Genomic DNA, 27,946 nt, shown 5'->3' with positions numbered 1-27,946 from the left:
CTACATTAGTATACACTATACACTACACTACTATACACTACACTACACACTACGTAGCGCAAACCAGAGCACAACCACCACCACCACGAGGGTGGTGCTTATCCTCCCTCCACCTCCTCCTCCCTCCCCATCCTCCATCCCACTACATCCTCTTCCCCCCCCCCAACCCTCCCCCTTCGCAACCGTTGCTGGGGTAACGTACCACCACCACCACCACCGCCATCACCACCACCACCACGGCCACCACCACCACCACAATCACCGCCGCCGCCACCACCACCATCTCCGTGCGGCTCCGTCTTTCCGCCGACGACCGACAGGCGGTAGGACCTCCGGCACTCCGCTCCGGTAGCGCCGGTAGCGGCTGTCCTGCCGGTACCGCCGGTTGTGCCGCTAGCGGCGGTAGTGGCGGTGAGGGTGCAGGAGTAGAGGCCGCTGTGGGTCGCCGAGGCCCCCGGCAGGCCCAGGGTCGCGTCGCCTGCCTGGAGGTCGCCGCCAAACCGCAGCCAGGACGGGAGCCCCTCCCAACGCTCACCCTGGCTGAGCGGTGATACCTGGGGGCAAGGTAGCAGCAGCAGACTCAGCACTGTCATAGACTCAACACTGCCACCCACAGACTCAACACTACACTATATACCACTACACTACATTTTGTACTGCTACACTACATTATACACTGCTACACTATAGTACAGGGACTGCCTCTACTTGTGAACGAGTTAAGTTCCAGAGGGCGAATGTTCGTAAGTAGATAAAATCAAATTTTTGTAAGTAGATGAGTAAGTAGAAAGATCATGAGTCGAACGTTCGTAAGTACAAAGTTCTTAAGCGGAATGTTCGAAAGTAGGAGATTCAAAAGTGGAATGTTCGTAAGTAGAATCTTCGTGAGTAGAAAGTCCGTAAGTATGAAGTTCGTAAATTGAATCTTTGTAAGAAAAAAGTTCGTAAGTAGAATCTTCATAAGTAGAAAGTCCGTAAGTCAAAAGTTTGTAAGCATGAAGTTCATAAGTTGAATCTTTGTAAGAAAAAAGTTCGTAAGTAGGAGATTCGTAAGTGGAATGTTTGTAAGTAGAATCTTCGTGAGTAGAAAGTCCGTAAGTCAAAAGTTTGTAAGCATGAAGTTCGTAAATTGAATCTTTGTAAGAAAAAAGTTCGGAAGTACAAAGTTCTTAAGTGGAATGTTCGTAAGTAGAATCTTCGTAAGTAGAAAGTCCGTAAGTCAAAAGTTTGTAAGTGTAATGCGGGCGAAAGCGACCTTCCGGATGTGACGTCACGAGGAGGCGGAGCCAGGTGACGTGGGTGAAAGGTAGGGGGTCCTTAAGCGGGTAAACCGGAAGGAGAGGGCAGTCGGGGTGTGAATGGAAAGGTGTGGGGCCACGCGGGCGTACGAGCCGAGGGGGCACCGTCAGAAGCGGGAGCCAACCCTGGGAACAGTAGGGAGCTACTGGGAGGTGTAAAGCTGCAGATAGAGATAGGCAGTAAGGTTGTGTGTGAGGAGCAGCGGAGTGGCTGCCAGGAGTCGCAGGAGCGACGAGAAGGCGAGACAGCACGAGGCCGTGAGAGCTGCAGCAGGGAACAGCCAAGGGAGCTGTGTGAGAGTACAGCAGCGGAGCTGCTGTGGGGCTGCAAGAGCGACAAGAACAGCAGCGGGGCTGCTGATGTGGACTGGAGTGACATCGGAACCAGCACAGAGAGAATAAGAGAGACAGCCGTGTGGGGACGCAGTACGGACCGAATAAAGGACACTGAGCCAGATATCGTGGTCAAGTCTTTTATTACACTGGGGTCAGAAGTGAAACGGCATGTCTAAGCAAGTAAGGAAGAAAATTCCCCCGGCGCCAGCATCGGCTTCTTCGTCCGACGACGACGAATTCCCTCCGACCACGGATTTTGCTGGGGTGGTGGAGGAGAGCCCTGCTGAGGCGAGCACGGGGACGGGCGTGGAAGATGTCGGCGCGATGGCGGGTCCGTCAACAACATCGGACGCTGAGCAAAGATGCCAACAGGTGGCAGAACAACTGGAGACACTCAAGGACGTCCTGGCGCATCTGTGTCATCTCGTTACGCCAAGGACGACGATGGAACGAGAAGGTGCTCCACGGGCCGCCACGTTGCCTGCCCTGCCGCCGCCATTGGCCACGCGGCAAGAAGACGCCATCTTGCGCGCTCCGCGGCGCCAAACCGCCATCTTGGCCACGCCGCGGGCCGACGCCATTTTGAATTTACCTCCACAACAACCATCATTGGAAGACGGCGTGAAGAGGAGTCGGAGTCGCCACCTTACTACGGTTAAGGAATTCTCTATCGGGGGCGATTGGAGCGCTTTCGCCTGCCGATTTTTGGCGGCGGTTCGTTCAGCAAGATGGACCGATGCGGAGGCCTTGGAAGTGTTGCCGACTCTACTGGACGACGAATCTGTGCGATTTTTCCGTTCCATAACGGCCGATAAGAAGAAGACGTTATGTGGAGTTTTTGAGGAAATGGCCGACGCCTATGAGCCACCTGACGACGCGCATCGGCGATTCGCTCAACGACAACGAGCACCCGAAGAATCGCCCGTGGCGTTCAGGGGTGCGGTGTTGGAGCTGGCCATGGCGGCATATCCTGACACGCCACAGGATCTGCTCGAGCCCCTCATATTGGGAAAAATGCTGGAGCTGTCTCGGGATCTGGGGATCCCCATGCCTGTGTGTGGGCATGAGAAGCTCACGTCCCGGGCGGCAGCAAAGTGTCTGGACGCGCAGTTTAATCTCCGTCGCTGGAAGCAAGTGGCGGCATGGACGGGTGGGCCCGTCAAGGAAGGAGGCGCGATGGGGTGGGACCCCACAAAGGCGATCTATGTGCCGGATGAGCGGGGTCCACAGGAGCTGACGGCTGCCTCCTCTCCATGGCCGGGACGCGGAAGGCCGGGGCCGCGCGCTACGCCATCGGGACGGGGCCGCCGGGACGCAGGACCTGCGCTTCGGCGCAACGAGGCCGATTGCTTCCGCTGCGGCCGTAGGGGCCATTACGCCAGAGATTGCTGGGCCCGCTTCCCGGGTCCGCCGCAGCAGGAGCCCACAACACCGGACAAGCCGACCAAGGAACCTCCGAAACAGGCATGTCGGCACGCACCAGACACTCGGCAAGGCTTTACACCTCACCCACCACCTGTGTTGCGCGATCCTATTGTTGTTGTTAAAGAAAGGCCATCGACGGGGCCTTGTCATTCAGTTACGCAGTGGCGCAAATTGGCACGGAGAGTTGTCGCGGCCGCTACGGGTTCGTCCACTGTACCGGGGTCCATACAAGGTGTGGACGTGCGCATTTTGGTCGACTCGGGAGCGTCTGCGACTATTATATCGGATGTCATTTTCCATCTGTTGGGCATTCCGCCGGGGGCTGTGCGTCCGGTTTATGGGTCTTGCGTCGCTGCAAACGGGGGTAGTATGGGGATTGTGGGCCAGGTGGATGCTAAGATATCTATAGGGGATGTGTCGGCTTCGGGCGTTGTGTTGATATCGAGATCTTTGGCGGTTCCTTGCTTACTAGGCACGGATTTTTTGGCCAAGATGCCCATTTTGATTAAAATCAATGAGAATTGTATTGAATTGCCGGGGGGCCGTCGAATCTCGTTTCTGCCGTCGCCCTGGGGGCGACCTGCTTCGGCCGTACAGGTGCAGGCGCTGTCCGTCGCATCTGTGGACATCCCACCTGGTTCACAGATGCTTATACCCTTGCGGTATCGGAAGCCCCTGCCCGATCGGCTAGGAGCGTTAGGGGTCTTGTTGTCACCATCCGCCACGATAACAACGGGATTGGCGTTAGTTGGGGCACAGACCATCGTCCGGCCGGATCAATTACCGGTTTTACAGGTGCTTAATGCGGGGGTGGAAAACATCCGTGTTCCGGCCGGTACGGTTGTGGCACATGCCACTACGACGTTTGCGACGCACGATTGTCCGCATCGCCGAGGAGTGGTCGCTGGTGTTTCCGAGCCAAGGAGTTCGGACAATCGTTGGATCGCTACCTTATGTGACGAAAATTCTTCCCTGTCCGTGGGGCAACGTGATGCGCTGCGTAAATTGTTGCTGACGTATTCGGATGTATTCAGCTCCGACGATTTGGATTTGGGACGCACATCCTTGCTTTCCCATCACATTGAGACGGGCGACGCTGCCCCTATTCGGTTAAATTCGCATCGGATGAGTCCAGCGGAGCGAGAACACGTTCGGGGGGCGGTGGAAGACATGTTGGCTGCGGACATTATATCGCCATCTAACAGCCCATGGGGCGCTCCTGTGGTCTTGGTTAAGAAAAAGGATGGCAACTTGAGATTTTGTGTCGATTTCCGGAAATTGAATAAGATATCGGTGGCAGATGCGTACCCCCTGCCGCGTATGGACGACTCCCTTGACGCATTGTCGGGGGCTAAGTTCTTTTCCACACTGGACCTCTCTTCGGGATTTTGGCAGCTTCCCCTTGACGAGTCCTCGCGGGAGAAAACCGCATTCCGTACGCCGCAGGGGTTATTTCAATTCAACTGCCTTCCGATGGGATTGAATGCGGCCCCTGCTACGTTTCAAAGATTGATGGAGCTCGTTTTGACGGGGTTGCAGTGGGAGACGTGTCTTATATATTTGGACGATATTATTGTGTTCAGCCGCACATTTGAGGAACATTTAACGCGGCTGGAGACAGTGTTCACGAGGATGCGCTCTGCCAATTTGAAATTCAAACCAAAGAAATGCCACCTACTGCAACGGTCCGTCCGTTATTTGGGGCACATTGTGAGTGCCGAGGGGGTGTCCACGGATCCGGAAAAGACGGCGTGTGTCCGGGATTGGCCGACTCCGGCCTCTGTGGGGGATGTTCGACGGTTTTTGGGATTTGCCTCGTATTACCGAAGATTTGTGCCGGGGTTTGCGACGATTGCGAGGCCCTTGCATCTCCTTACGGGTAAAGGACGGAAATTTGTTTGGGGAGAGCCGGAAGAGGCGGCCTTTCGGAGTCTGCGCGATCTATTGGCTACGGCCCCGACATTGGATTATCCCGATTTTGATCGCCCTTTCATTCTAGATACGGACGCGAGTGACACAGGTATTGGGGCGGTATTATCACAGTCTAAAGGGGGCGTAGAGCGCGTCGTGGCGTATGGTAGCCGAGTCTTGTCGCCTGCGGAAACACGCTACTGTGTCACTCGTAGAGAACTTTTGGCGGTTGTTTTTTTCCTACGGCAATTTCGACCGTACCTTTACGGTCGTTCTTTTATTGTGCGTACGGATCATGCGGCCTTGCAATATGCACTTAAAATGGACCAGCCATCGGGACAGTGGGCACGTTGGTTGGACACGCTGCAGGAGTTTTCCTTCCAAATTCAACATCGGAAGGGAGTGCGCCATGCGAACGCTGACGCACTTTCCAGATTACCAGGGCGCGCCCCTTGTAAATGTGCGTCGGGGACGCATAGGTGTTCGCCGATTCTCAACCCCTCTCAGCCGCTCACGTTGGCCGTCGGGAAGTCGGATACTCCGATGGAACCGGGACCGACTGATGGGGTTTTGAATCTGCCGCGGTCTGTCTGGATTCGGGAACAGATGATGGACGAGTCGTTGTTGTCCATGCGGAAGCGGTCTATGAGGGACAAGGGGAGTCCGAGTTCGGCTGTGGGGCCGCGAACCGCTCTCCGAGATGGTCTGCTTATGTGGCAAGAAAGGTTCCAGGAAAGCTGGCGTGTGGTGGTACCAACGTCCTTGCGATTTGAGTTGATTAGAACTCTCCATTGTGACACACTATTGCATTTAGGGGTGCAGAAGACCTTGTTGACGTTACAACGTCATTATTTTTGGCACGGCATGGCGACAGATGTCGTAGGGCACGTGCGCGCGTGCCCTGAATGCGCCCGGCGTAAGCCGCCTAAACATCCTTACGTGCCGCCTCTCCAGTCGATTCAGGTGTCTCGAGTCAATGAATTGGTGGCACTGGACATATTGGGACCCTTCCCACCATCGGCGAGGGGAAATAAATATTTGCTGGTAGGGGTCGAGTATCTCTCCCGTTGGCCGATGGCCTGGCCGTTGCCCGATCAGTCGGCCGCGGCCATCACCGACGCCTTTTTGTTTGGGTACATTATGGACAAGGGGGCGCCGGAGAGACTCCTCACGGACCAGGGCCGAAATTTCTCTTCTAAATTGTTGGCTGAAGTGTGCGCAGGCCTTGGGACTAAGAAGATACGAACATCTCCATACCATCCGCAGACGGATGGTATGGTTGAGCGGCTGAACAGGACATTGTCTGCCATGCTTTGCCATACTGTGAGTGAGCAGCAATCGGATTGGGATCTGCACATCCCCGGAGTGCTTTCGGCGTACAGGATGACGCCCCATGCGGCTACAGGGTATTCGCCGTTTTACCTTATGTATGGTCGGGAAAACGTGCCTCCGGTGGATGTGCAATTGGGTACTGGGGTGAAGGGACCTCGTAAACCACTCCCTGAATACATTCAGGACACGGTTCGCCGGGTTACGGAGGCGCGGGAAAACGCCCGCGTGGCTACGGCCAAAGCCCAGGCCCGGAACGAGCGGTATGCTCGGCGGTCTGAGGGGGAGTGCCCCTGGAAGGTGGGAGACCTGGCCTGGCTCCATTGCCCGCAGGTGCGGCCGGGGACCTCTCCTAAATTGCACAAACCTTGGCATGGTCCTGTGCGCCTCATTGAGGTTCCCAATCCACAGTCGGCGCGTGTTCAGTTTGGTTCTCGCCGTTGGTTTGTTCATACGTCGCGGTTGAAACCATATGTTGCTCCCCTACGTGATGCGTCATCTCCCAATGTTGCCTTGCCGGGGTCTGTTGCTGCTGACTCTGACTCTTCCCCGCCTGCGTCCATTGATCTTGCTAGAGCGCCTGTCGTACCTGTTCCAGACAGGCCGACCGTGACACCGCGGGGGAGGAGTGGGCCTGTTCGGAGGGCGCCTGCCAAGGCTGCGGGACCTTCAAGCCCGGCGACCCTTCCGACCCCGCTGCAGGCGCATTCGCGGAATATGACCAAGACTGATTCGTCAGGGACACGAGATGTCGGTGGACTTCCAATCGCAGCAGGGGAATTACCCCCTGTCATTTCTCGTGTTCCATCGCGTCCCCGTTCTACAAGTGGGCCGCCGACCGTCCGGGACGGGCCGGCGACCCGCACTCGTTCCAAATCGCTTACGTTTCGTTGATTGTATGTTGTTATTGTTCTTGTTCTTGCCGTCGTATTTATCGCATGCTTTCGTACGTTCGTCGATGTTACTTGTGTGTTGTTCTTGTTGTTATATTGCATGCTTAGTGTCCTTTAAGGGGGAAGGTCGGTTCACCGCATTACGCTTTGGTGTTGTTCAGCCGAGGTCGGCTGGGTTTTTTCTATGGGGGAGGGTGGTGTAATGCGGGCGAAAGCGACCTTCCGGATGTGACGTCACGAGGAGGCGGAGCCAGGTGACGTGGGTGAAAGGTAGGGGGTCCTTAAGCGGGTAAACCGGAAGGAGAGGGCAGTCGGGGTGTGAATGGAAAGGTGTGGGGCCACGCGGGCGTACGAGCCGAGGGGGCACCGTCAGAAGCGGGAGCCAACCCTGGGAACAGTAGGGAGCTACTGGGAGGTGTAAAGCTGCAGATAGAGATAGGCAGTAAGGTTGTGTGTGAGGAGCAGCGGAGTGGCTGCCAGGAGTCGCAGGAGCGACGAGAAGGCGAGACAGCACGAGGCCGTGAGAGCTGCAGCAGGGAACAGCCAAGGGAGCTGTGTGAGAGTACAGCAGCGGAGCTGCTGTGGGGCTGCAAGAGCGACAAGAACAGCAGCGGGGCTGCTGATGTGGACTGGAGTGACATCGGAACCAGCACAGAGAGAATAAGAGAGACAGCCGTGTGGGGACGCAGTACGGACCGAATAAAGGACACTGAGCCAGATATCGTGGTCAAGTCTTTTATTACATAAGCATGAAGTTCATAAATTGAATCTTTGTAAGAAAAAAGTTCGTAAGTAGGAGATTCGTAAGTGGAATATTCGTAAGTCAAAAGTTTGTAAGCATGAAGTTCAAAATTGGAATGTTCGTAAGTCGAATTTTTGTAAGTAGGAGATTTGTAAGTGGAATGTTTGTAAGTAGAAAGTCCGCGAGTCAAAAGTTTGTAAAAGCATGAAGGTCGTAAGTAGGAGATTCAAAAGCGGAATGTTCGTAAGTAGAAAGTCCGTAAGTCAAAAGTTTGTAAGCATGAAGTTCAAAATTGGAATGTTCGTAAGTCGAATTTTTGTAAGTAGGAGATTTGTAAGTGGAATGTTTGTAAGTAGAAAGTCCGCGAGTCAAAAGTTTGTAAAAGCATGAAGGTCGTAAGTAGGAGATTCAAAAGCGGAATGTTCGTAAGTAGAAAGTCCGTAAGTCAAAAGTTTGTAAGGATGAAGTTCACAAGTCGAATTTTTGTCAAAAAAAAGTTCGTAAGTAGGAGATTCATAAGTGGAATGTTTGTAAGTGTAATCTTCGCAAGTAGAATCTTCGTAAGTGGAATGTTCGTAAGTCGAGGCGTCCCCGCCCCCGTACCCACCACAAAGTTGGAGCCGTTGTCCAGGTGGACGTCCCACCGCACGATGAGCGACCGCCGCTCGATTTGCGGCACCGCGCCGCTGACGGAGCACGGGAGGCGCTGCGAGTGTCCCGCGGAGACCTCCACCCTCGTGGTCAGCGGCTGCTCCTCGCACAGACCTGACGGAAGGGGTCAACGGCGATGGTGGTGAAGATGATGGCGATGATGAGTGTGTCGTGTGTCTGTGTCATGTGTGTTATGTGTCTGTGTCGTGTGTGTCATGTGTGTGTGTATCCGGTGTGTTTGTCGTGTGTGCGTGTAGTGTTTATGTGCATGTGGTGTGTGTCGTGTGTGTCATGTGTGTCTGGGTGTGTGTGTCTGGGTGTGTGTGTGTCTGGGTGTGTGTGTGTCTGGGTGTGTGTGTGTCTGGGTGTGTGTGTGTCTGGGTGTGTGTGTGTCTGGGTGTGTGTGTGTGTCTGGGTGTGTGTGTGTCTGGGTGTGTGTGTGTGTCTGGGTGTGTGTGTGTGTGTGTCTGAGTGTGTGTCTGAGTGTGTGTCTGAGTGTGTGTCTGAGTGTGTGTCTCGTGTGTGTATCGTGTGTGTCTGCGTGTGCGTCTGTCCATGTGTCCATGTGTCTATGTGCCTACAGTGGTGAGCGGTGGTGCTGTGGATAGCGCTACCAACCCGGCGACCAAAGTTCGATTCCCGCTCACGGCCAACACCACAGTGACGATTATCTGGACCGGTCCTGGGCCTCCCCTAGGTCGGCTCAGCCTCAAATGAGTTCCCAGTACAAGTGTGTAGTAAACATCGCCACTAGGGGAGACAAAGGTGGCCGGGCGTGGTGCTGGCCACCCACCCCCTCGTGGACAAGTTCCGGCCTTCATAGGTGCTCGCTAACAGCACTTGCCCCTACAGTCGTCTAGAGGCCAGAGGCCACTCGCTACACCCTCCACCACCACCCCACTCACCACCGACCACCTCCAGAAACACGTCCTGCAGGTAGTAGTCAATTCCCTCGGTGTCGAGTTGGCACTGGTAGACACCGGCCATGGAGTGCGCCACTCCCAGCAACAGCAGCGAGCTCTCGCCGCGACCGATGTCGACCGTGGGCACGATGTAGTCGTACTTGGCCCGGGTTTGGTTCACACTCGCCGTGTAAATGTAGACCTGCGGGGTGCGCACGGCGACATAACTGGGCGAGTAAGTAGCGAGTTGCAGTACCTAGCACCGCACACAAACACACATACACACACACACTTACACATGTACACAGACACACACACACACTCATGCATACTCAAACACACTCACACGTATATACAAAGACAAAGATCCCCCGTGTGGCCATAACTGGGCGAGTAAGTAGCGAGTAGTAGTAGCTTGCACCGCACACAGACACACACTCAGTCACACGTACACGTACACACACTCACACGTACACACACACAGACACATGTATATACAAAGACAAAGATCCCCCGTGTAGCCTTTACAGGTGAGTAGTAGCGAGTAGTCGCAGCTAGTACCACACGCGAGATATGGGAAACTCTCCACAACTGCCCCATCACCAATTCGGAGTTGTAGGGGTGGAGTGTTTGATGGTACAAAATACCCAGACTATAGCACTAATTACATTACTATCAAAGACAACGCCATAGAACATTATAGTTACGTAATTATCAAAGACAATGCCGTACACAAGTGATAATATAGCACTATACTGGTCTACTGACACTGGTGGTGAGACGACGCCATTTTTCCATAACTTGGATGCCTAGCAAAACAACAATGAGGTTCCCGTACCGTGTCCTTCGTAAGTGGCTCCCTCCAGCGGACGAGACTGAGGCTCAGGCTGGCGACCTCCACCGGCAGGGAGCATCGCAGGGTGGCGTTGCCTCCCAGCGGCGCCTTCACGAGCACGGGCGGAAGCAGTTTGTGCAAAGCGGCACGCGCCCGACCTGGGCACACAGAGTGAGAGACACAAAGATGGACGCCATCCACCGTGTCGCCTTCTGCAGGGCTGTTGGGGGCAATTGGCTGTTAGTAGCAAGTAGCAGCGCTTATGAAGGCTACTGGCACTGTGGCACACACAGGGTGGGTGAGTAGTCAGCACCACCTCTACACTCACACTCACGTACAACAACCGCCATTCGCCACTAAGTGGCGGTGACATCACCACACGTACACACACACACGTGCTTAAGCTAGTCCATCGCATCCGATGAAGACTTCCATTACTTCGTGTGGGTTCTCTGATGGCCGTGAGGTCCTGCCGCAGACGGAGGCCGGTCCCGCTGGGGCCGGTGCAGCTACGTCCACGCTGCTTCCTTTGTCGCTTCGCCAGGCCGCGTTTCGGTAATTTTTTTCCCTTCAGCCGACCGCGCTCCTCGATGGCAGAGGCCGCGTCGGGGTGGAATGGTCAGCAGCAAACGGCCGCGAGGGAGACGGGGGGGGGGGGGGGGGGGGGGTCTACCCCATGCTTCCTTAGCGAGGCCTTCAACCGATCCGTGAGCCGTTTTTCTTCGGCCCAACTCTGCAGAGCGACGGCCCAGCTCCGGCTGTCCGTACGTACGCCATCTTTGGCGGGCAGGCGGTCCGCCGGCATTCGGATGGCCGTGGCAACGAGCCGCCTGAGCTGTTGAGGCTGCGTGCGACGGTCGCCTCGACGCTCTCTGCAGGATTCTCCAAGTGCGGGAACACGGTCCTTGCTGGGGTGTCGTTTTCACAACGCGACTGGAGGCGTTTGGATGCTAAGCGGCTCTGTTTGTCGTAGGTGTCGGCTGCAAACAGTCCACGTTTCACGTCCATGGAGGAGTGCGGAAACACACAGCCCACCGCCCGGTATGCCGCAACTTTGGCGTGGAGGTTACCGTTGCTGAAAAACCCTCCAACCCGAGTCGTCCAAAGGGGGGCGAGGCCTGCGTGATCCGGTGCTGGATGTTCCCGGCGCACGTCGCGGTCTTCTGAGGGGAACGATGGCGAGCGTGGAGTCCGAGATGGGGAATGCGGCTGGTCCAGGCGGAGGCTCGGATGACCACTGACCTAGCGCCTCTGTTGCTTTGGGATGTGAACAGACGGCCCCCATTCAGCTGCACACTCTCACAGCTGCCGCCGGGGTGGGTTGTGGCTTGCGGAGCTTCAGGGGTGCGTGCCACCAGAGCGAAGTCATCCGCATACTGGAGCTCAAGTGGACGCTCCGATTCAAATCTCTGCGGCTTGTTGGAGCCTCCTGATGTCGAAAAGTTTCCCATTCAACCTGAAGTCCCGGTGTCACCCCACTCTCCGTTTCCATGTCCTTGTGGAGTAGTGTTGTGATGCGTAGGAGGACGCCATTGAATGGGACCGGCTCAGTTACACAAACCTCACCCTCACAGCGATGCCCACCCCAACGGGTTCATACTCCTGACCTACAACCGTTACTCCGGCCATGTTCACACAAAGACCCACAGACTCACAGAAACCCACAGACTCACGCAAGAACCCATAGAATCACACACAAACTCAGACTCACATAGAAACCCATACTATACACTACACTACACACTACTACACTACACTACTACACGATACACTATACACTGAGTGGCTTGTGGGGGGGGGGGGGGGTGAGGTTGAGGAGCTCACCGCTGATGCAGCCTCCGGCCACCAGGAGCAGCAGCAACCACGTGACAGGGTTCATGTCGCCTGCACGTGGGAGGAGTGACGTCACAATCACCACCACAGAGACACAGACAAAGGTCCCCCGTGTAGCCTGTGACAGGCTGTAGGGGCAAGTGCTGTTAGTGGCGAGTTGTAGCAGCAGCACTTATGAAGGCTACCGGCGCTGTGGCTACACACAGGAGGGGTGGGCGGCCAGCACCACGCCCGGCCGCCTTTGTCTTCCCAGCGGCGATGTTTACTCCACCAGGTACTCATTTGAGGCTGAGTCGACCTAAGGGAGGCCCAGGACCAGTTCAGATAATCGTCACTGGTGTTGTTGGCCGCTGTTGGTGGCCGTGATCGGGAATCAAACCTGGGTTGCCAAGTTTGTAGCGCAGCTTGCTAACCACTACACTACGCCTAGGCACTCACACAGACACACAACACACAACAACGGCCATTCGCCACTAAGTGATGGTGACATCACCACGACGCTTGTGCCAGGCCATGTGCACCTTGAGGCCACGTGAAGTGTCGAACGCCCGCTGGCAGGAGGTCACGGGGCAGACCCAGCAGGTGCCACGGGTCGACTGACCGAGATGACCGAGATGACTGGCTGATGCACCACCTGTGCCCCCTACTGTGTCTACTTGATGTGCTTTAGCCACCCGGCGCTCCGCTCGTTGTTGTGAGTGTCGCTCCTCCGCCCTCCATTGTTGCTGGAGGGCGACTGCCTCCAACTGCCCAGTAGCGTCCTTCACGAGCCTCCTCCACCGAGGCCGATCTTGACACTGCTGGTACCAGTCATCAGCAAGTCCACTCAGCTCCACGTCCTCCTGTACCACATCACTCCATCTCTAGCCCCCTCGATCCGGCCGAACAAAAGCTGTTTAGGCATGCGGTAGCTGGGCATGCGGGCTACATGACCCAGCCAACGGCGCCTTGCCTGCCGGAAGAGCTCACCGATGGGACTTTGCCCAGATCTTTCAAGGATTTGTGAGTTTCTCACACAATCCAGCCTGGTTAAACCCAGGATGGATCGTAGGCAGGCCAGCCTAAATATTTCCAACCAGCGAAGATGCTCCATTAGGGGGGTCCACGTTTCGCAAGCGTAGAGAAGGGAGGGAATTACTGTGGCCCAGAAGACCTGAAGCTTCGTGCGGAGCGACAGACCAGGCAGCTTCCACACAGCGTTACGCAACCGATGAAAAGATATTGCCGCTCGATTGATTCAGAGTGAGACCTCTGCTGTTAAACTAGAGCCGGTCATCAGCACACTGCCAAAGTTTGGGAAACTCTCCACTCTCTCCACTACTGCCCCATCACCGATTCGGAGTTGTGGGGGTGGAGTGTCCAATGGTACAAAATACCGAGGCAGGTGCTTAGTTTTGGTGGGGCTGATGGTAAGGCCCCACCCTCTTAGTGGCACTCTCCAGTCTCAGCAGTAGCGTCTCCAACTCCTCCTCTGAATGAGCAGCTATTACCAATTCATTGGCATACATAATGTGGTTGACCAATAGGGAGCCCATTCCTTGATCGCACCCAGGCATCGATCAGCCTCCCGTTATATCTGTACCAAATGGAAATTCCCCCAGTATAGCTATTGAAGGCTTCACGAACTACGCGGTCTAAATAGATGTTAAACAATGTGGGAGCCAGAGGACATCCCTGTCGCACCCCAAGGTGTACAGGGAAAGGCTCTGACTCCTGGCCACGTAGTTTTACCCGGGCCCGCTCACCATCATGAAGGTCCTTAATGATCATGAGCAGAGGGTCAGGGACTCCGAAAGCACGAAGAACAACCCAGAGCCCAGGCTACTGATGGTATCATAGGCCTTGATCAGGTCAATAATGCAGAGATGTAGGTCTTGTTGGAATTACCTATATACTACTACACTACGAGACTATATAGTAATACATTATACACTACTATACTATACACTACACACTACTACACTATATACTACTGCACTACTACACTATACACTATACACTTCTGCACTACTACACTATACACTACTACACTAACATTCGCTACTAAACTCTGCACTGTGCAGCTGTGTAAATGGAACATCTCCTCTCTGTGGTCACCGATTCTGGCTCGCGGTCTGAACCTGCCACTGCAAGGTCGAGGAGGTGGGTGGAGGTGCTGGGGATGGTGGTGGTGGTAGTGGTGGTAGTGGTGGTAGTGGTGGTAGTGGTGATGGTGGTAGTTGTGGGGTTGGTGGTAGTAGTGGTGGTAGTGGTGGTAGTAGTGGTAGTGGTAGTGCTGGTAGTGGCGGTAGTGGTGGTGAAGGTTGGTGGTGTTGGAGTTGGTTGGTGATGGTGGTTGGTGGTGGTGGTAGTGTGTATATGAGAGTGTGTAAGGGTGTGAGTGTGCGAGTGTCTGTGTGTGTGTCTGAGTGTATGTTTAAGTGTCTGAGTGTGTGTGTGAGTGCCTGAGTGTGTGTGAGTAAGTTCCAGGCTACTTTGGGCTCACCTTCCCATCAACCGGAGGCGAGGAGTGGTGGTCGTGGTTACTTATGCCCCCACCGAAGACGAACATCCGTGGAGGGATGCAGGCAAGGCCGATGAGTTAGATGCCTTCTATGACCTCCTGTCACAGGTGCTGGCTAAAGTGGCCCCTCGGGATAGAGTCATCCTGTAGGGTGATTTCAACGCCCGAGTTGGTCATGATGCTGGCACCTGGTCTGGAGTGATTGGAAGGCATGGGCCAGATCAGCTCAATAACAACGGTAGGAGGCTGCTAGATTTTTGTGCAGCCCATGGGCTTGTAATTACCAACACGCTGTTCCGGCATCGGCGCATCCACACAACATCATGGATGCATGCCGGGTCCAAGCAAGAACATCTGCTGGACTACATAGTGACGGACCAGCGGATGCGGGTCCATGTCCTTGACACCAGGACCTACCGTGGAGCTGATCTGCCCTCTGACCATCGACTTGTCATCTGTAAGATGCGCCTGCCATTCTTCCACTCCGGTGGTGGGTGTACACCCAGGACCCCATTCCAACCTAAGGTGGCCTGGTCTCAGCTAGCACATACTCACACACTCTCTCACACACTCTCTCACACACAGGCTCTCACTCTCTCCCTTTCTCAGTGTGTGTGCGAGTGTCTGAGTGTGTGTGCGAGTGTCTGAGTGTGTGTGCGAGTGTCTGAGTGTGTGTGTGAGTGTCTGAGTGTGTGTGTGAGTGTCTGAGTGACAGTGTGCAAGTGTGCGAGTGTGCGAGAGTGAGTAAGACGGTGTGAGAGGGTGTGAGTAGTGTGTGAGTTTCTGAGTGTGTGTTAGAGAGTGTGAGTTAAACTGTGTGAGTGTGTGTGTGAGTGTGTCTGAGTGTGTGTCTGAGTGTCTGAGTGGTGAGTAGTGGTGAGTAGTGAGTGAGTGGTGAGTGAGTGGTGAGTGAGTGGCGTGTGAGTGAGTGAGTGGTGAGGAGTGAGTGGTGAGGGATGAGTGAGTGGTGAGTGGTGAGTGAGTGGCGTGTGAGTGGCGTGTGAGTGAGTGGTGAGTGAGTGAGTGAGTGGTGAGTGAGTGGCGTGTGAGTGAGTGGTGAGTGAGTGAGTGAGTGGTGAGTGAGTGGCGTGTGAGTGAGTGGCGAGTGAGTGGTGAGTGAGTGGTGAGCGAGTGAGTGGTGAGTGAGTGAGTGGCGTGTGAGTGAGTGGTGAGTGAGTGAGTGAGTGGTGAGTGAGTGGCGTGTGAGTGACTGAGTGAGTGAGTGGTGAGGAGTGAGTGGTGAGTGAGTGGCGTGTGAGTGACTGAGTGAGTGAGTGGTGAGGAGTGAGTGGTGAGCGAGTGAGTGGTGAGTGAGTGGCGTGTGAGTGACTGAGTGAGTGAGTGGTGAGTGAGTGGCGTGTGAGTGAGTGAGTGGTGAGGAGTGAGTGAGTGGTGAGGAGTGAGTGAGTGGTGAGCGAGTGAGTGGTGAGGAGTGAGTGGTGAGGAGTGAGTGAGTGGTGAGGAGTGGCGTGTGAGTGACTGAGTGAGTGAGTGGTGAGTGGTGAGTGAGTGGCGTGTGAGTGGCGTGTGAGTGAGTGGTGAGTGAGTGAGTGAGTGGTGAGTGAGTGGCGTGTGAGTGAGTGGCGAGTGAGTGGTGAGTGAGTGGTGAGCGAGTGAGTGGTGAGTGAGTGAGTGGCGTGTGAGTGAGTGGTGAGTGAGTGAGTGAGTGGTGAGTGAGTGGCGTGTGAGTGACTGAGTGAGTGAGTGGTGAGGAGTGACTGAGTGACTGAGTGACTGAGTGAGTGGTGAGTGAGTGGTGAGTGAGTGGTGAGGAGTGACTGAGTGAGTGAGTGAGTGGTGAGTGAGTGGTGAGTGAGTGGTGAGGAGTGACTGAGTGACTGAGTGAGTGAGTGGGTGATGAGCGAGTGAGTGGCGTGTGAGTGAGTGGTGAGTGAGTGGTGAGTGATGAGTGGTGAGGAGTGAGTGGTGAGTGAGTGGTGACTGAGTGGCGAGTGGTGAGTGAGTGAGTGATGAGTGAGTGGTGAGTGAGTGACTGACTGAGTGACTGAGTGACTAAGTGGTGAGGAGTGACTGAGTGAGTGAGTGAGTGGTGAGTGAGTGGCGTGTGAGTGAGTGGTGAGCGAGTGAGTGGTGAGGAGTGGTGAGGAGTGGGTGGTGAGTGAGTGGTGAGTGAGTGAGGAGTGGTGAGTGAGTGGTGAGTGATGAGTGGTGAGGAGTGAGTGGTGAGTGAGTGGTGACTGAGTGGCGAGTGGTGAGTGAGTGAGTGATGAGTGAGTGGTGAGTGAGTGACTGACTGAGTGACTGAGTGACTAAGTGGTGAGGAGTGACTGAGTGAGTGAGTGAGTGGTGAGTGAGTGGCGTGTGAGTGAGTGGTGAGCGAGTGAGTGGTGAGGAGTGGTGAGGAGTGGGTGGTGAGTGAGTGGTGAGTGAGTGAGTGGTGAGTGATGAGTGGTGAGGAGTGAGTGGTGAGTGAGTGGTGACTGAGTGGCGAGTGGTGAGTGAGTGAGTGATGAGTGAGTGGTGAGTGAGTGACTGACTGAGTGAGTGGTGAGGAGTGAGTGAGTGAGTGATGAGTGAGTGGTGAGTGATGAGTGAGTGACTAAGTGGTGAGGAGTGGTGAGTGAGTGGTGAGTGAGTGGTGAGTGAGTGGTGAGTGGTGAGTGATGAGTGACTGAGTGAGTGAGTGAGTGGTGAGTAAGTGAGTGAGTGGTGAGTGACTAAGTGGTGATGAGCGAGTGGTGAGTCTCACCTGGAGGTAGCGACTCAGCGCAGAGCGGTGGGATGAATGGTTCAATACTCAGACACAGACAAAGGTCCCCCGTGTAGTCTCGACAAACTAATTGAGGCAAGTGCTAGTAGCGGGTCGCTGCTATATATACACACAGACAAAGCCAAAGGTGCCCCGTGTAGCCTCTAACAGATGATCAGGACAAGTGCTGGTAGCGAGTAGCTGCTATACACACACATACAGACAAAGCCAAAGGTGTCCCGTGTAGCCTTTAACAGACTGTAGGGGCAAGTTGTGTTAGCGAGCACCTATGAAGGCCGGCACAGCACACGAGGAGGTGGGTGGCCAGCACTACGCCCGGCCGCCTTTGTCTCCCCAGTGGCACAATGTTTAAACATCGCACCAGGTACTCATTTGAGGCTGAGTCGACCTAGGGGAGGCCCGGGACCGGTTCAGATAATAGTCACTGGTGGTGTTGGCCGTTAATCGGGAATCGAACCCGTGTCGCCAGGTTTGTAGCGCAGTGTAGCGCTAACTGCTGCACCACCGCTCCCCACTCACTCTCTCACACTCACTCTCACACTCACTCTCACACTCTCTCTCTCACTCACCCTCACACACACACACACTCTCACTCACTCTCTCACACACACTCACCCTCACACACACACACACTCACCCTCACACTCTCTCTCTCACTCACCCTCACACACACACACCCTCACACACTCTCACTCACTCTCTCACACACACACACTCTCACTCACTCTCTCTCACTCACTCACCCTCACACACACACACACTCTCACTCTCTCTCACACTCTCTCTCTCACTCACCCTCACACACACACACTCTCACTCTCTCTCTCTCACACTCTCTCACTCACGCCGGCCGTAGGTTAGGGGACGGGGAGAAACCCCACTGCAGGTTTGACATTTTGCCGGCGTGAGCTGATGGCAATTTGCTGTTTGGGTCGCTCGCTTTCTCTCTTCCGGGAAACTGGAAAAGTCCGAGAAGGGGGAGGGGGGAGAGGGGGGGGAGACTTTTGACTTTTAAACAACTTTTATTGCCGCCAGCAGCAAAAGCACCAGAGGCGATTCCAATATGAAAAACAGTCACCAGCAAACGAAAGAAAACAAACGTTACATATCGTTACAAATCTACGTGCTGTGGTGCTGAAAGCACGGGGAGAGAGAGAGGGGGGTAGAGAGAGGGGGGGTAGAGAGAGAGGGGGGTAGAGAGAGAGGGGGGGTAGAGGGTGGAGGGTAGAGAGAGGGGGGTAGAGAGAGGGTGGGAGGGGGGTAGAGAGAAGGGGGATAGAGAGAAGGGGGAGAGAGAGGGGGGAGGAGGGTAGAGAGAGGGGGGGGTAGAGAGAGGGGGGGGGGTAGAGAGAGGGGGGTAGAGAGACAGGGAAGGGGTAAGGAGGAGGAGGAGGGGGAGAGCGAGCTTCTTCGTGTTGATGTTGGTGTCCACGAAGAAAGTAGCACCGATTGAGCTCTGCGTGCAGATGTGAGCTACTGGGGCTGGGTGCAGATGCAGCACTTGTCGTAGTTAAACATATGTACGTAGACAACAGGGGGAACACAGACATAGAGTCGGGAGAGAGGGGGTAGAGAGAGGGAGAGAGGGGGGTAGAGAGAGGGGGGGGGTAGATGGAGAGAGGGGGGTAAGGAGAGCAGAGCGTAAAATATTTTGTGAAATTTTTCATTTAAAAAGAGGGGGGGGGGTTTACACAAATTAAAGCATTAAAAACAAAAAAAAAACGAAATGATGAACGAAGCAAAGTGCCGACTACACCGAGCATCTTCTTGTTTCCACTGATCGTAAAAACAAAAATTAACCCGTAAAAACAAAGTGTTTCACTATAAATCCTTTATATGCGTGGCGGCTAGAGTCCTCTCGTCCTCTGGCTTGAGATGGCTGCCACCTATGGGTCAGATGATTGCCTGCCACCATTAAGTAATTGGGAATTAAATATAATTTATTTTTGTCCTAAAAAGGTGTAAAATTTTGGGAAAAAAATTCAAGAAAATAAATTGTCACGCACAACGAGTCTGTGTGCAAAATGTCAGCTCGATTGGATCACGGGAAGTGGGTTAAAAAACGACCGAAAGATTTGCACGGTCGTAAGCGCGCAAGCAAGCAAGCAAGTGAACTTAATATAAAGAATTTTAAAAAAAGAGACGGGGGGAGAGAGAGACGGGGGGAGAGAGAGGAGGGGGGAAGGGATCAACCTTCGGCGAGGAAAATATATAATTCGAATTTCACCTCAAATCAGCCGTGGGCAGCTGTTTCACGGAACTAAATGTCGAGTCACGGATTTGAGATCGAGATTGAGATGATGGTGGTGGTGATACAAACATTTCAAGAGGGGGGCGCTGTGAGAACGATCACTGGGTTACGAGTTACAATTGTACAGGGGTGGCCCAAAAGTCAGGACACATAGGATTGTTAGTATTATACAACACAGGGTTATATAATTGATTTTCCAACTGGCATTTAAATTTCTATTTAAAGCTTTCGTCACTGCAGGGATTCATCTTCTTGGTTCTTTCGGTAAAGTCATCACGTAGAAGGGAAATAATAAAATAATAAAAATTAAACATAATAAAATAATACAATTTTCACGACGTTTCGGCCACAACGCAAGCAGCCGTCCTCAGGTGAAGAACAGGTCTGTCGGGAAGACAGCGTCTGAATCAAAATGAATGGGGCGTGTCATTCAGACGCTGTCTTTCCGACAGACCTGTTCTTCACCTGAGGACGGCTGCTTGCGTTGTGCACATGGCCTGGCACAAGCGTCGTGGTGACGTCACCGCCACTTAGTGGCGAATGGCGGTTGTTGTTGTTCACTGCTTGTGTGTCTGTCTGTGTGTCTCCGTGTCTGTGTTTTGCCTCTCTCTCAAATGTAGCAATCTTTGGAAGAACGTAAAATCAACCAGGTAGGATGTTGACTGTTATGTTCGCCGGCTCTGTCTGTTGTATTGCATTGCATTTCTGAGTTCACTAGCTTTGTTTTCCACCTGATGACGATTGTTTGTGTTGCAATCCAAACGTCGTATTCTATTATTTATTTTGTTTTCTTTCTACGTCACTTTAACGAAATAACCAAAAGAGGACCCTCCTGTCTGTAAGTCAGAGGTCGCAACCGGGTACCCGATACCCGTACCCTACCCGATACCTGGCTACCCGTACCCGGCCGGGTACGGGTACCCGTTTGCGACCCTGGTGCGGCCGGGTACGGGTAAGGAATCAAAACCCGTTTGCGACCTCTGCTGTAAGTCAAAGGCTGATCTGCGTAAGTGCACCACAGCGAATACACTGGTCAACATTCTTTTTCTGGCATAAGGTATTCCGACGGTTTTAAGGTAATTTTGGGGTGCTGATTCCAAATCTGGCATCAGTTTTTGTCTATCACATCAGGTTTTTGAGATATCAAATATTGAATTTTCAATAAAATCCGCAGAAGAAAAAGATTAAATTAATGTGGATATCTACATAAATTATATTCTAAACACACTATCCTAAAAATACAGCACCATATTTTAACACTAAAGCAGTCACTGACTCGCAACAACTTGCAATCATAAGTGACCGAGTTAATTTCGGGTAAAATCAATGAAAATGGGGTATGCCGATAGCATGAAATGAGATGTGATAGAGCAAATCTGAGATCAGATTTGGAATCAGCACCCTGAAATTAGTCTAGAACAGCTGCAAAAGTCCAGGCCAGAAAAACATGTTTTTTTTGTTGACCAGTGATATTAAATAATTTTCGCCCACGTGTAGAATATGACCGTCAACACGGACAACTTCAAGTTCAAGTTCAAGTATTAGGCGTAGCCCTGTGAGCCATTCGGCTCTTGAATCGGGTGCAACCGCAACAAACAAAAAAACATCTTAAAGTGACTATGTGACTGAGTGCAAACAGAAAATCCAAGAAAAGACAGCAAAATATTGCAGAAAAAGCACCGTACACCAACGCTGTGTGCAAAAATCCCAGTGGGATGCAAGTCAAACAACAACAACAACAACCACAAGACAACATAGATTAAGGCCATCAGTCCAAGTCTGTACTACAACAACAACCACAAGACAACTTAGATTAAGGCCATCAGTGTAACTCTGTACTACAACAACAACCACAAGACAACTTAGATTAAGGCCATCAGTCTAACTCTGTACTACAACTACACAAACAACAACAAGACAACTTAGATTAAGGCCATCAGTCCAACTCTGTACTACAACAACACAAAAATGGCCAAACCAATACACTTTTCGAAATCACCAAAATAAAGCCATGAAAGCAATGAAACAGTGATCATAGGAACTGTGACGGAATTTTCACAATAAACGGCGTCAACAACATGCACTACCAAAACCCTGCAGCCATCACTGGCTGCATGAGTCACTCAACAGCAGCAGGAGCATTCAAGCGGGTTCACTGCACATGTGTCGCTTCTGTGGCCGTCTGGAACGCTCTTCCTTCCGATCTGAGTAATCCACTGGAGCTACATCAGTTTCAAATCATCATCGAGATTGACAAACTCATATTCTCAGATTTTTTCGGTAAAGTCACGTAGGTAAAAACATTAAAATTAATGAAAGTAAAATAAAACAAAACAAAATAAAATTCACGACGTTTCGGAGGCAACACAAGTTTCCGTCATCAGGTGGGACCGTCACAGCCGAATTAGCTGCATCAAGTGAAGCAATGATTCAAGATGTAATCCCTTATAAGCAAGTTGAAGGGAGGTGGAGAGGGGGGGATTACATCTTGAATCATTGCTTCACTTGATGCAGCTAATTCGGCTGTGACGGTCCCACCTGATGACGGAGACTTGTGTTGCCTCCGAAACGTCGTGAATTTTATTTTGTTTTGTTTTATTTTACTTTCATTAATTTTAATGTTTTTACCTACGTGACTTTACCGAAAAAATCTGAGAATATGAATCATTGCAGTCACGAAAGCTTCAAATCTAGAATTGACAAACTCACTTCTTCAGAACTGCTGCATGTTGTTGCTGCTGTTGTGGTTCAATCTTAATTTTAGAACTTTCGTGACTGCAGGAATTATTATTTGGTTCTTTCGGTTAAGTCACGTCTAAAGATAAAATAATAAATTAAATTAAATAATAGAATACGACGTTTCGATTGCAACACAAGCAATCATCATCAGGTATAATGAAATAGCGACATAAAATCTAACCAGAAAACTAGAAACAGACATATTAGCAGACAAATATCACCAAGATACATAGAGAGAGCAACACAGGTAACTGTGCTCTCTCTATGTATCTTGGTGATATCTGTCTGCTAATATGTCTGTCTATAGTTTTCTGGTTAGATTTTATGTCGCTATTTCATTATACCTGATGATGATTGCTTGTGTTGCAATCGAAACGTCGTATTCTATTATTTAATTTATTATTTTATCTTTAGACGTGACTTAACCGAAAGAACCAAATAACAAATAATAATGCTGTTTGGTTTATTGCCCTTGCCACGGACCTCCGATTCGCACGGTTCAACGTACATACACTACACGATTATACACCACTACACACTCTACACGATACACTACACTACTATATACTAATAAATACGACACTACACCGCTATAGACTGCACTATACACTACTCACTCACAATTAGTGCGGTTGGCTAGTACGATTGTGTGAATGTTCAACGTACACAACACACCACACTCACACAACACTACACACCACACCACAACCACCATTCGCCACTAAGTGGTGGTGACCTCACCACGACGCTGGTGCCAGGCTATGTGCACACCAGACTACACTATTACACACACCACACACCACACACCACACACCACACACCACACACCACACACCACACACCACACACCACACACCACACACCACACACCACTACAAAGACAAAGATCCCCCGTGTAGCCTCAACAGACTGTAGGGGCAAGTGCTGTTAGCGAGTGTCACCTATGAAGGCCGGCACGGCACACGAGGGGGTGGGTGGCCAGCACCACGCCCGACCGCCTTTGTCTCCCCAGTGGCGATGTTTACACACCGCACCAGGTACTCATTTCAGGCTGAGTCGACCTAGGGGAGGCCCAGGACCTGTTCAGATAATCGTCACTGGTGTTAGCCGTGAGCGGGAATCGAACCCGGGTCGCCAGGTTCATAGCGCAGCACGCTAACCGCTACACCACCGCTCCCCCACACACTACACACACCACACTCACACTCCACACACCACACTCACCCCACACACTACACCACACACTCACCCCACACCACAACTGCACCTACTGAACCTGCAAACGTCACGCTGCCCCAGTGCCCCGCCATCAGAAATTTTACGCAATTTGGCTGCTGCTGCTGCTGCGGCTGCGGCGACGATCACGACGACGATGTGGCTACCGACAGCAGATGCTGATGCCGATAATCGATATTGCGTGTGGCCTCGGTGGAAAGTAACGGAAGCCGCTATCGAACCAATACGTAATTACGGGCACGTGCACACACACTATATATACACACACACGTATAGATGTACATATATACACACACACACACACGTATAGATGTACATATATACACACACACACGTATAGATGTACATATATACACACACACACGTATAGATGTACATATATACACACACACACATATAGATGTACATATATACACACACACACTATATATACACACACACACACACGTATAGATGTACATATATACACACACACACACTATATATACACACACACACACACGTATAGATGTACATATATACACACACACTATATATACACACACACACACACGTATAGATGTACATATATACACACACACTATATATACACACACACACACACGTATAGATGTACATATATACACACACACACTATATATACACACACACACACGTATAGATGTACATATATACACACACACTATATATACACACACACACGTATAGATGTACATATATACACACACACACTATATATACACACACACACACACACGTATAGATGTACATATATACACACACACTATATATACACACACACACACACACGTATAGATGTACATATATACACACACACTATATATACACACACACACGTATAGATGTACATATATACACACACACTATATATACACACACACACGTATAGATGTACATATATACACACACACTATATATACACACACACACGTATAGATGTACATATATACACACACACTATATATACACACACACACGTATAGATGTACATATATACACACACACACGTATAGATGTACATATATACACACACACTATATATACACACACACACGTATAGATGTACATATATACACACACACTATATATACACACACACACGTATAGATGTACATATATACACACACACTATATATACACACACACACGTATAGATGTACATATATACACACACACACTATATATACACACACACACACGTATAGATGTACATATATACACACACTATATATACACACACACACACGTATAGATGTACATATATACACACACACACTATATATACACACACACACGTATAGATGTACATATATACACACACACTATATATACACACACACGTATAGATGTACATATATACACACACTATATATACACACACACGTATAGATGTACATATATACACACACTATATATACACACACACGTATAGATGTACATATATACACACACTATATATACACGTATAGATGTACATATATACACACTATATATACACGTATAGATGTACATATATACACACACACACACACGTATAGATGTACATATATACACACACACGTATAGATGTACATATATACACACACTATATATACACACACACACACACAGATGTACATATATACACACACTATATATACACACACACACAGATGTACATATATACACACACTATATATACACACACACACACAGATGTACATATATACACACACTATATATACACACACACACACAGATGTACATATATACACACACTATATATACACACACACACACACAGATGTACATATATACACACACTATATATACACACACACACACATAGATGTACATATATACACACACTATATATACACACACACACACATAGATGTACATATATACACACAGGTATAGATGTACACATATACACAGACTATATACACACACACGTATAGATGTACATATATACACACACACACTATATATACACACACACACGTATAGATGTACACATATACACAGACTATATACACACACACACACCTATATACACTATATATATATACACACACACACACACAATACGTACATATAAATACACACTATACATAGATATATACACACCATATATAGGAATATGCACAGACAACACACACACTATATACACACACACACACAACTATCGAAGTGGATATAACGCGAAGCAGGCTTTCGCGACCAATATTGTTCACAATAAGTCTGTTTGGGTTGAATGGCGTCAGTAAAAGTATTGTGTCGAAACCCTCCACCACCCGACACGGCCAACCAGTAATGGATTTTTCACGTAAACAAAACTCCAAATAGTTACTAGTGTAGTAGTGTATAGTGTAGTAGTGTATAGTGTAATATATAATGCAGTATATAGTGTAGTGTGTAGTGTATAGTGTAATAGTGTATAGTGATAGTGTGTCGTGTATAATACAGTATATAGTGTAGTGTATAGTAATGTAGTGTGTAGTGTATAATGCAGTGTATAGTGTAGTGTGTAGTAGTGTAGTGTGTAGTATATAGTAGTGTAGTATATAGTAGTGTAGTGTGTAGTAGTGTAGTGTATAGTGTAGTGTGTAGTATATAGTAGTGTAGTATATAGTAGTGTAGTGTATAGTGTAGTGTGTAGTAACGTAGTATATAGTAATGTAGTGTATAGTGTAGTGTGCAGTAGTGTAGTGTGTAGTATATAGTAATGTAGTGTATAATGTAGTGTGTAGTAACGTAGTATATAGTAATGTAGTGTATAGTGTAGTGTGTAGTATATAGTAATGCAGTGTGTAGTGTATAGTGTAGTGTATAGTGTAGAATACTAATTCAGCCCACCGGTGTGTTGGAGAGTGAATCCACGACATTCACAGTCCGACTACAGTGACGTTTCGCTGGTAATTAGATGCAGCAGCAGCATCCACCCGCTCCTGGTCTTACACAGAGCGAGACGTCGTCATCATTGACCCCAATCAGGTGCAGAGGTCAGAGGAGGGTGGAGGGGTTATTGTATTTATATCATAGATTAGTAATCAGTTCATTAGCATGTGACTCATCTATAAAGAATTGTAATTGGAATATGTGTTGCTTAATCACTGGATCCAATCACTGCACCCAATCAGGTGCAGAGATCAGGGGGAGGGGGTGTAATTATATAATAGATTAGTAATCAGTTAAGTAGTATGTGTTTCCCCTATAAGGAATTGTAAATGTCATATATATTACTTAATAATACGCTTCCAGGCTACGCACAGCGCACACACAGCACGTGCACACACACAGCACGTGCACACACACAGCACGTGCACACACACAGCACGTGCACACACACAGCACGTGCACACACAGCACGTGCGCACACACAGCACGTGCGCACACACAGCACGTGCGCACACACAGCACGTGCACACACAGCACGTGCGCGCGCACAGCACGTGCGCACACACAGCACGTGCGCACACACAGCACGTGCGCACACACAGCACGTGCGCACACACAGCACGTGCGCACACACAGCACGTGCGCACACACAGCACGTGCGCACACACCACGTGCGCACACACAGCACGTGCGCACACACAGCACGTGCACACACACCACGTGCACACACACAGCACGTGCACACACACACAGCACGTGCACACACACAGCACGTGCACACACAGCACGTGCACACACACAGCACGTGCACACACACAGCACGTGCACACACACAGCACGTGCGCGTGCGCGCGCACACAGCACGTGCACACACACACCACGTGCACACACACAGCACGTGCACACACACAGCACGTGCACACAAATATGCTAAATTCCTCTTGACCGAGAGGATGGAGGACTGTTGATTGCGTTGTGGCCGAAACGTCGTGAGAATTATTTTATTATGTTTTATTTTTATTTTATTATTTCCATTCTACGTGACTTTAACCGAAAGAACAAAGAAGATGAGTGTAGTTTGTATGCTGTCCGCCTGTTCTACAGGGTCTAGTTTGTATGCTGTCCGCCTGTTCTGCAGGGTGTAGTTTGTATGCTGTCCGCCTGTTCTGCAGGGTGTAGTTTGTATGCTGTCCGCCTGTTCTACAGGGTGTAGTTTGTATGCTGTCCGCCTGTTCTACAGGGTGTAGTTTGTATGCTGTCCGCCTGTTCTACAGGGTGTAGTGTATATGCTGTCCACCTGTTCTACAGGGTGAAGTGTGTATGCTGTCCGCCTGTTCTGCAGGGTGTAGTTTGTATGCTGTCCGCCTGTTCTACAGGGTGAAGTGTGTATGCTGTCAGCCTGTTCTACAGGGTGTAGTTTGTATGCTGTC

The 27,946-nt window shown here is 50.7% G+C and overlaps 1 protein-coding gene across 1 annotated transcript; it reads right to left on the bottom strand.

Annotated features, from left to right (window-relative positions):
- Positions 1 to 98: 98 nt before the first annotated feature.
- Positions 99 to 26,606, bottom strand: LOC144738401 (uncharacterized). The gene is made up of 6 exons (XM_078621437.1): positions 26,475 to 26,606; positions 12,147 to 12,206; positions 10,326 to 10,480; positions 9,491 to 9,689; positions 8,542 to 8,699; positions 99 to 554 (listed from the first exon to the last, which is right to left on the bottom strand). The coding sequence occupies exons 2-6, from the start codon at positions 12,199 to 12,201 to the stop codon at positions 99 to 101; spliced, it is 1,023 nt and encodes a 340-aa protein (XP_078477563.1). The 5' UTR covers positions 12,202 to 12,206; positions 26,475 to 26,606.
- Between the last annotated feature and the right edge of the window lie 1,340 nt (positions 26,607 to 27,946).

This window comes from Lampetra planeri, chromosome 82, assembly GCF_965212315.1.
Source record: "Lampetra planeri chromosome 82, kcLamPlan1.2.h2, whole genome shotgun sequence".
Lineage (NCBI taxonomy): Eukaryota > Metazoa > Chordata > Hyperoartia > Petromyzontiformes > Petromyzontidae > Lampetra > Lampetra planeri.
This window is presented reverse-complemented; position numbering and strand designations above follow the sequence as displayed.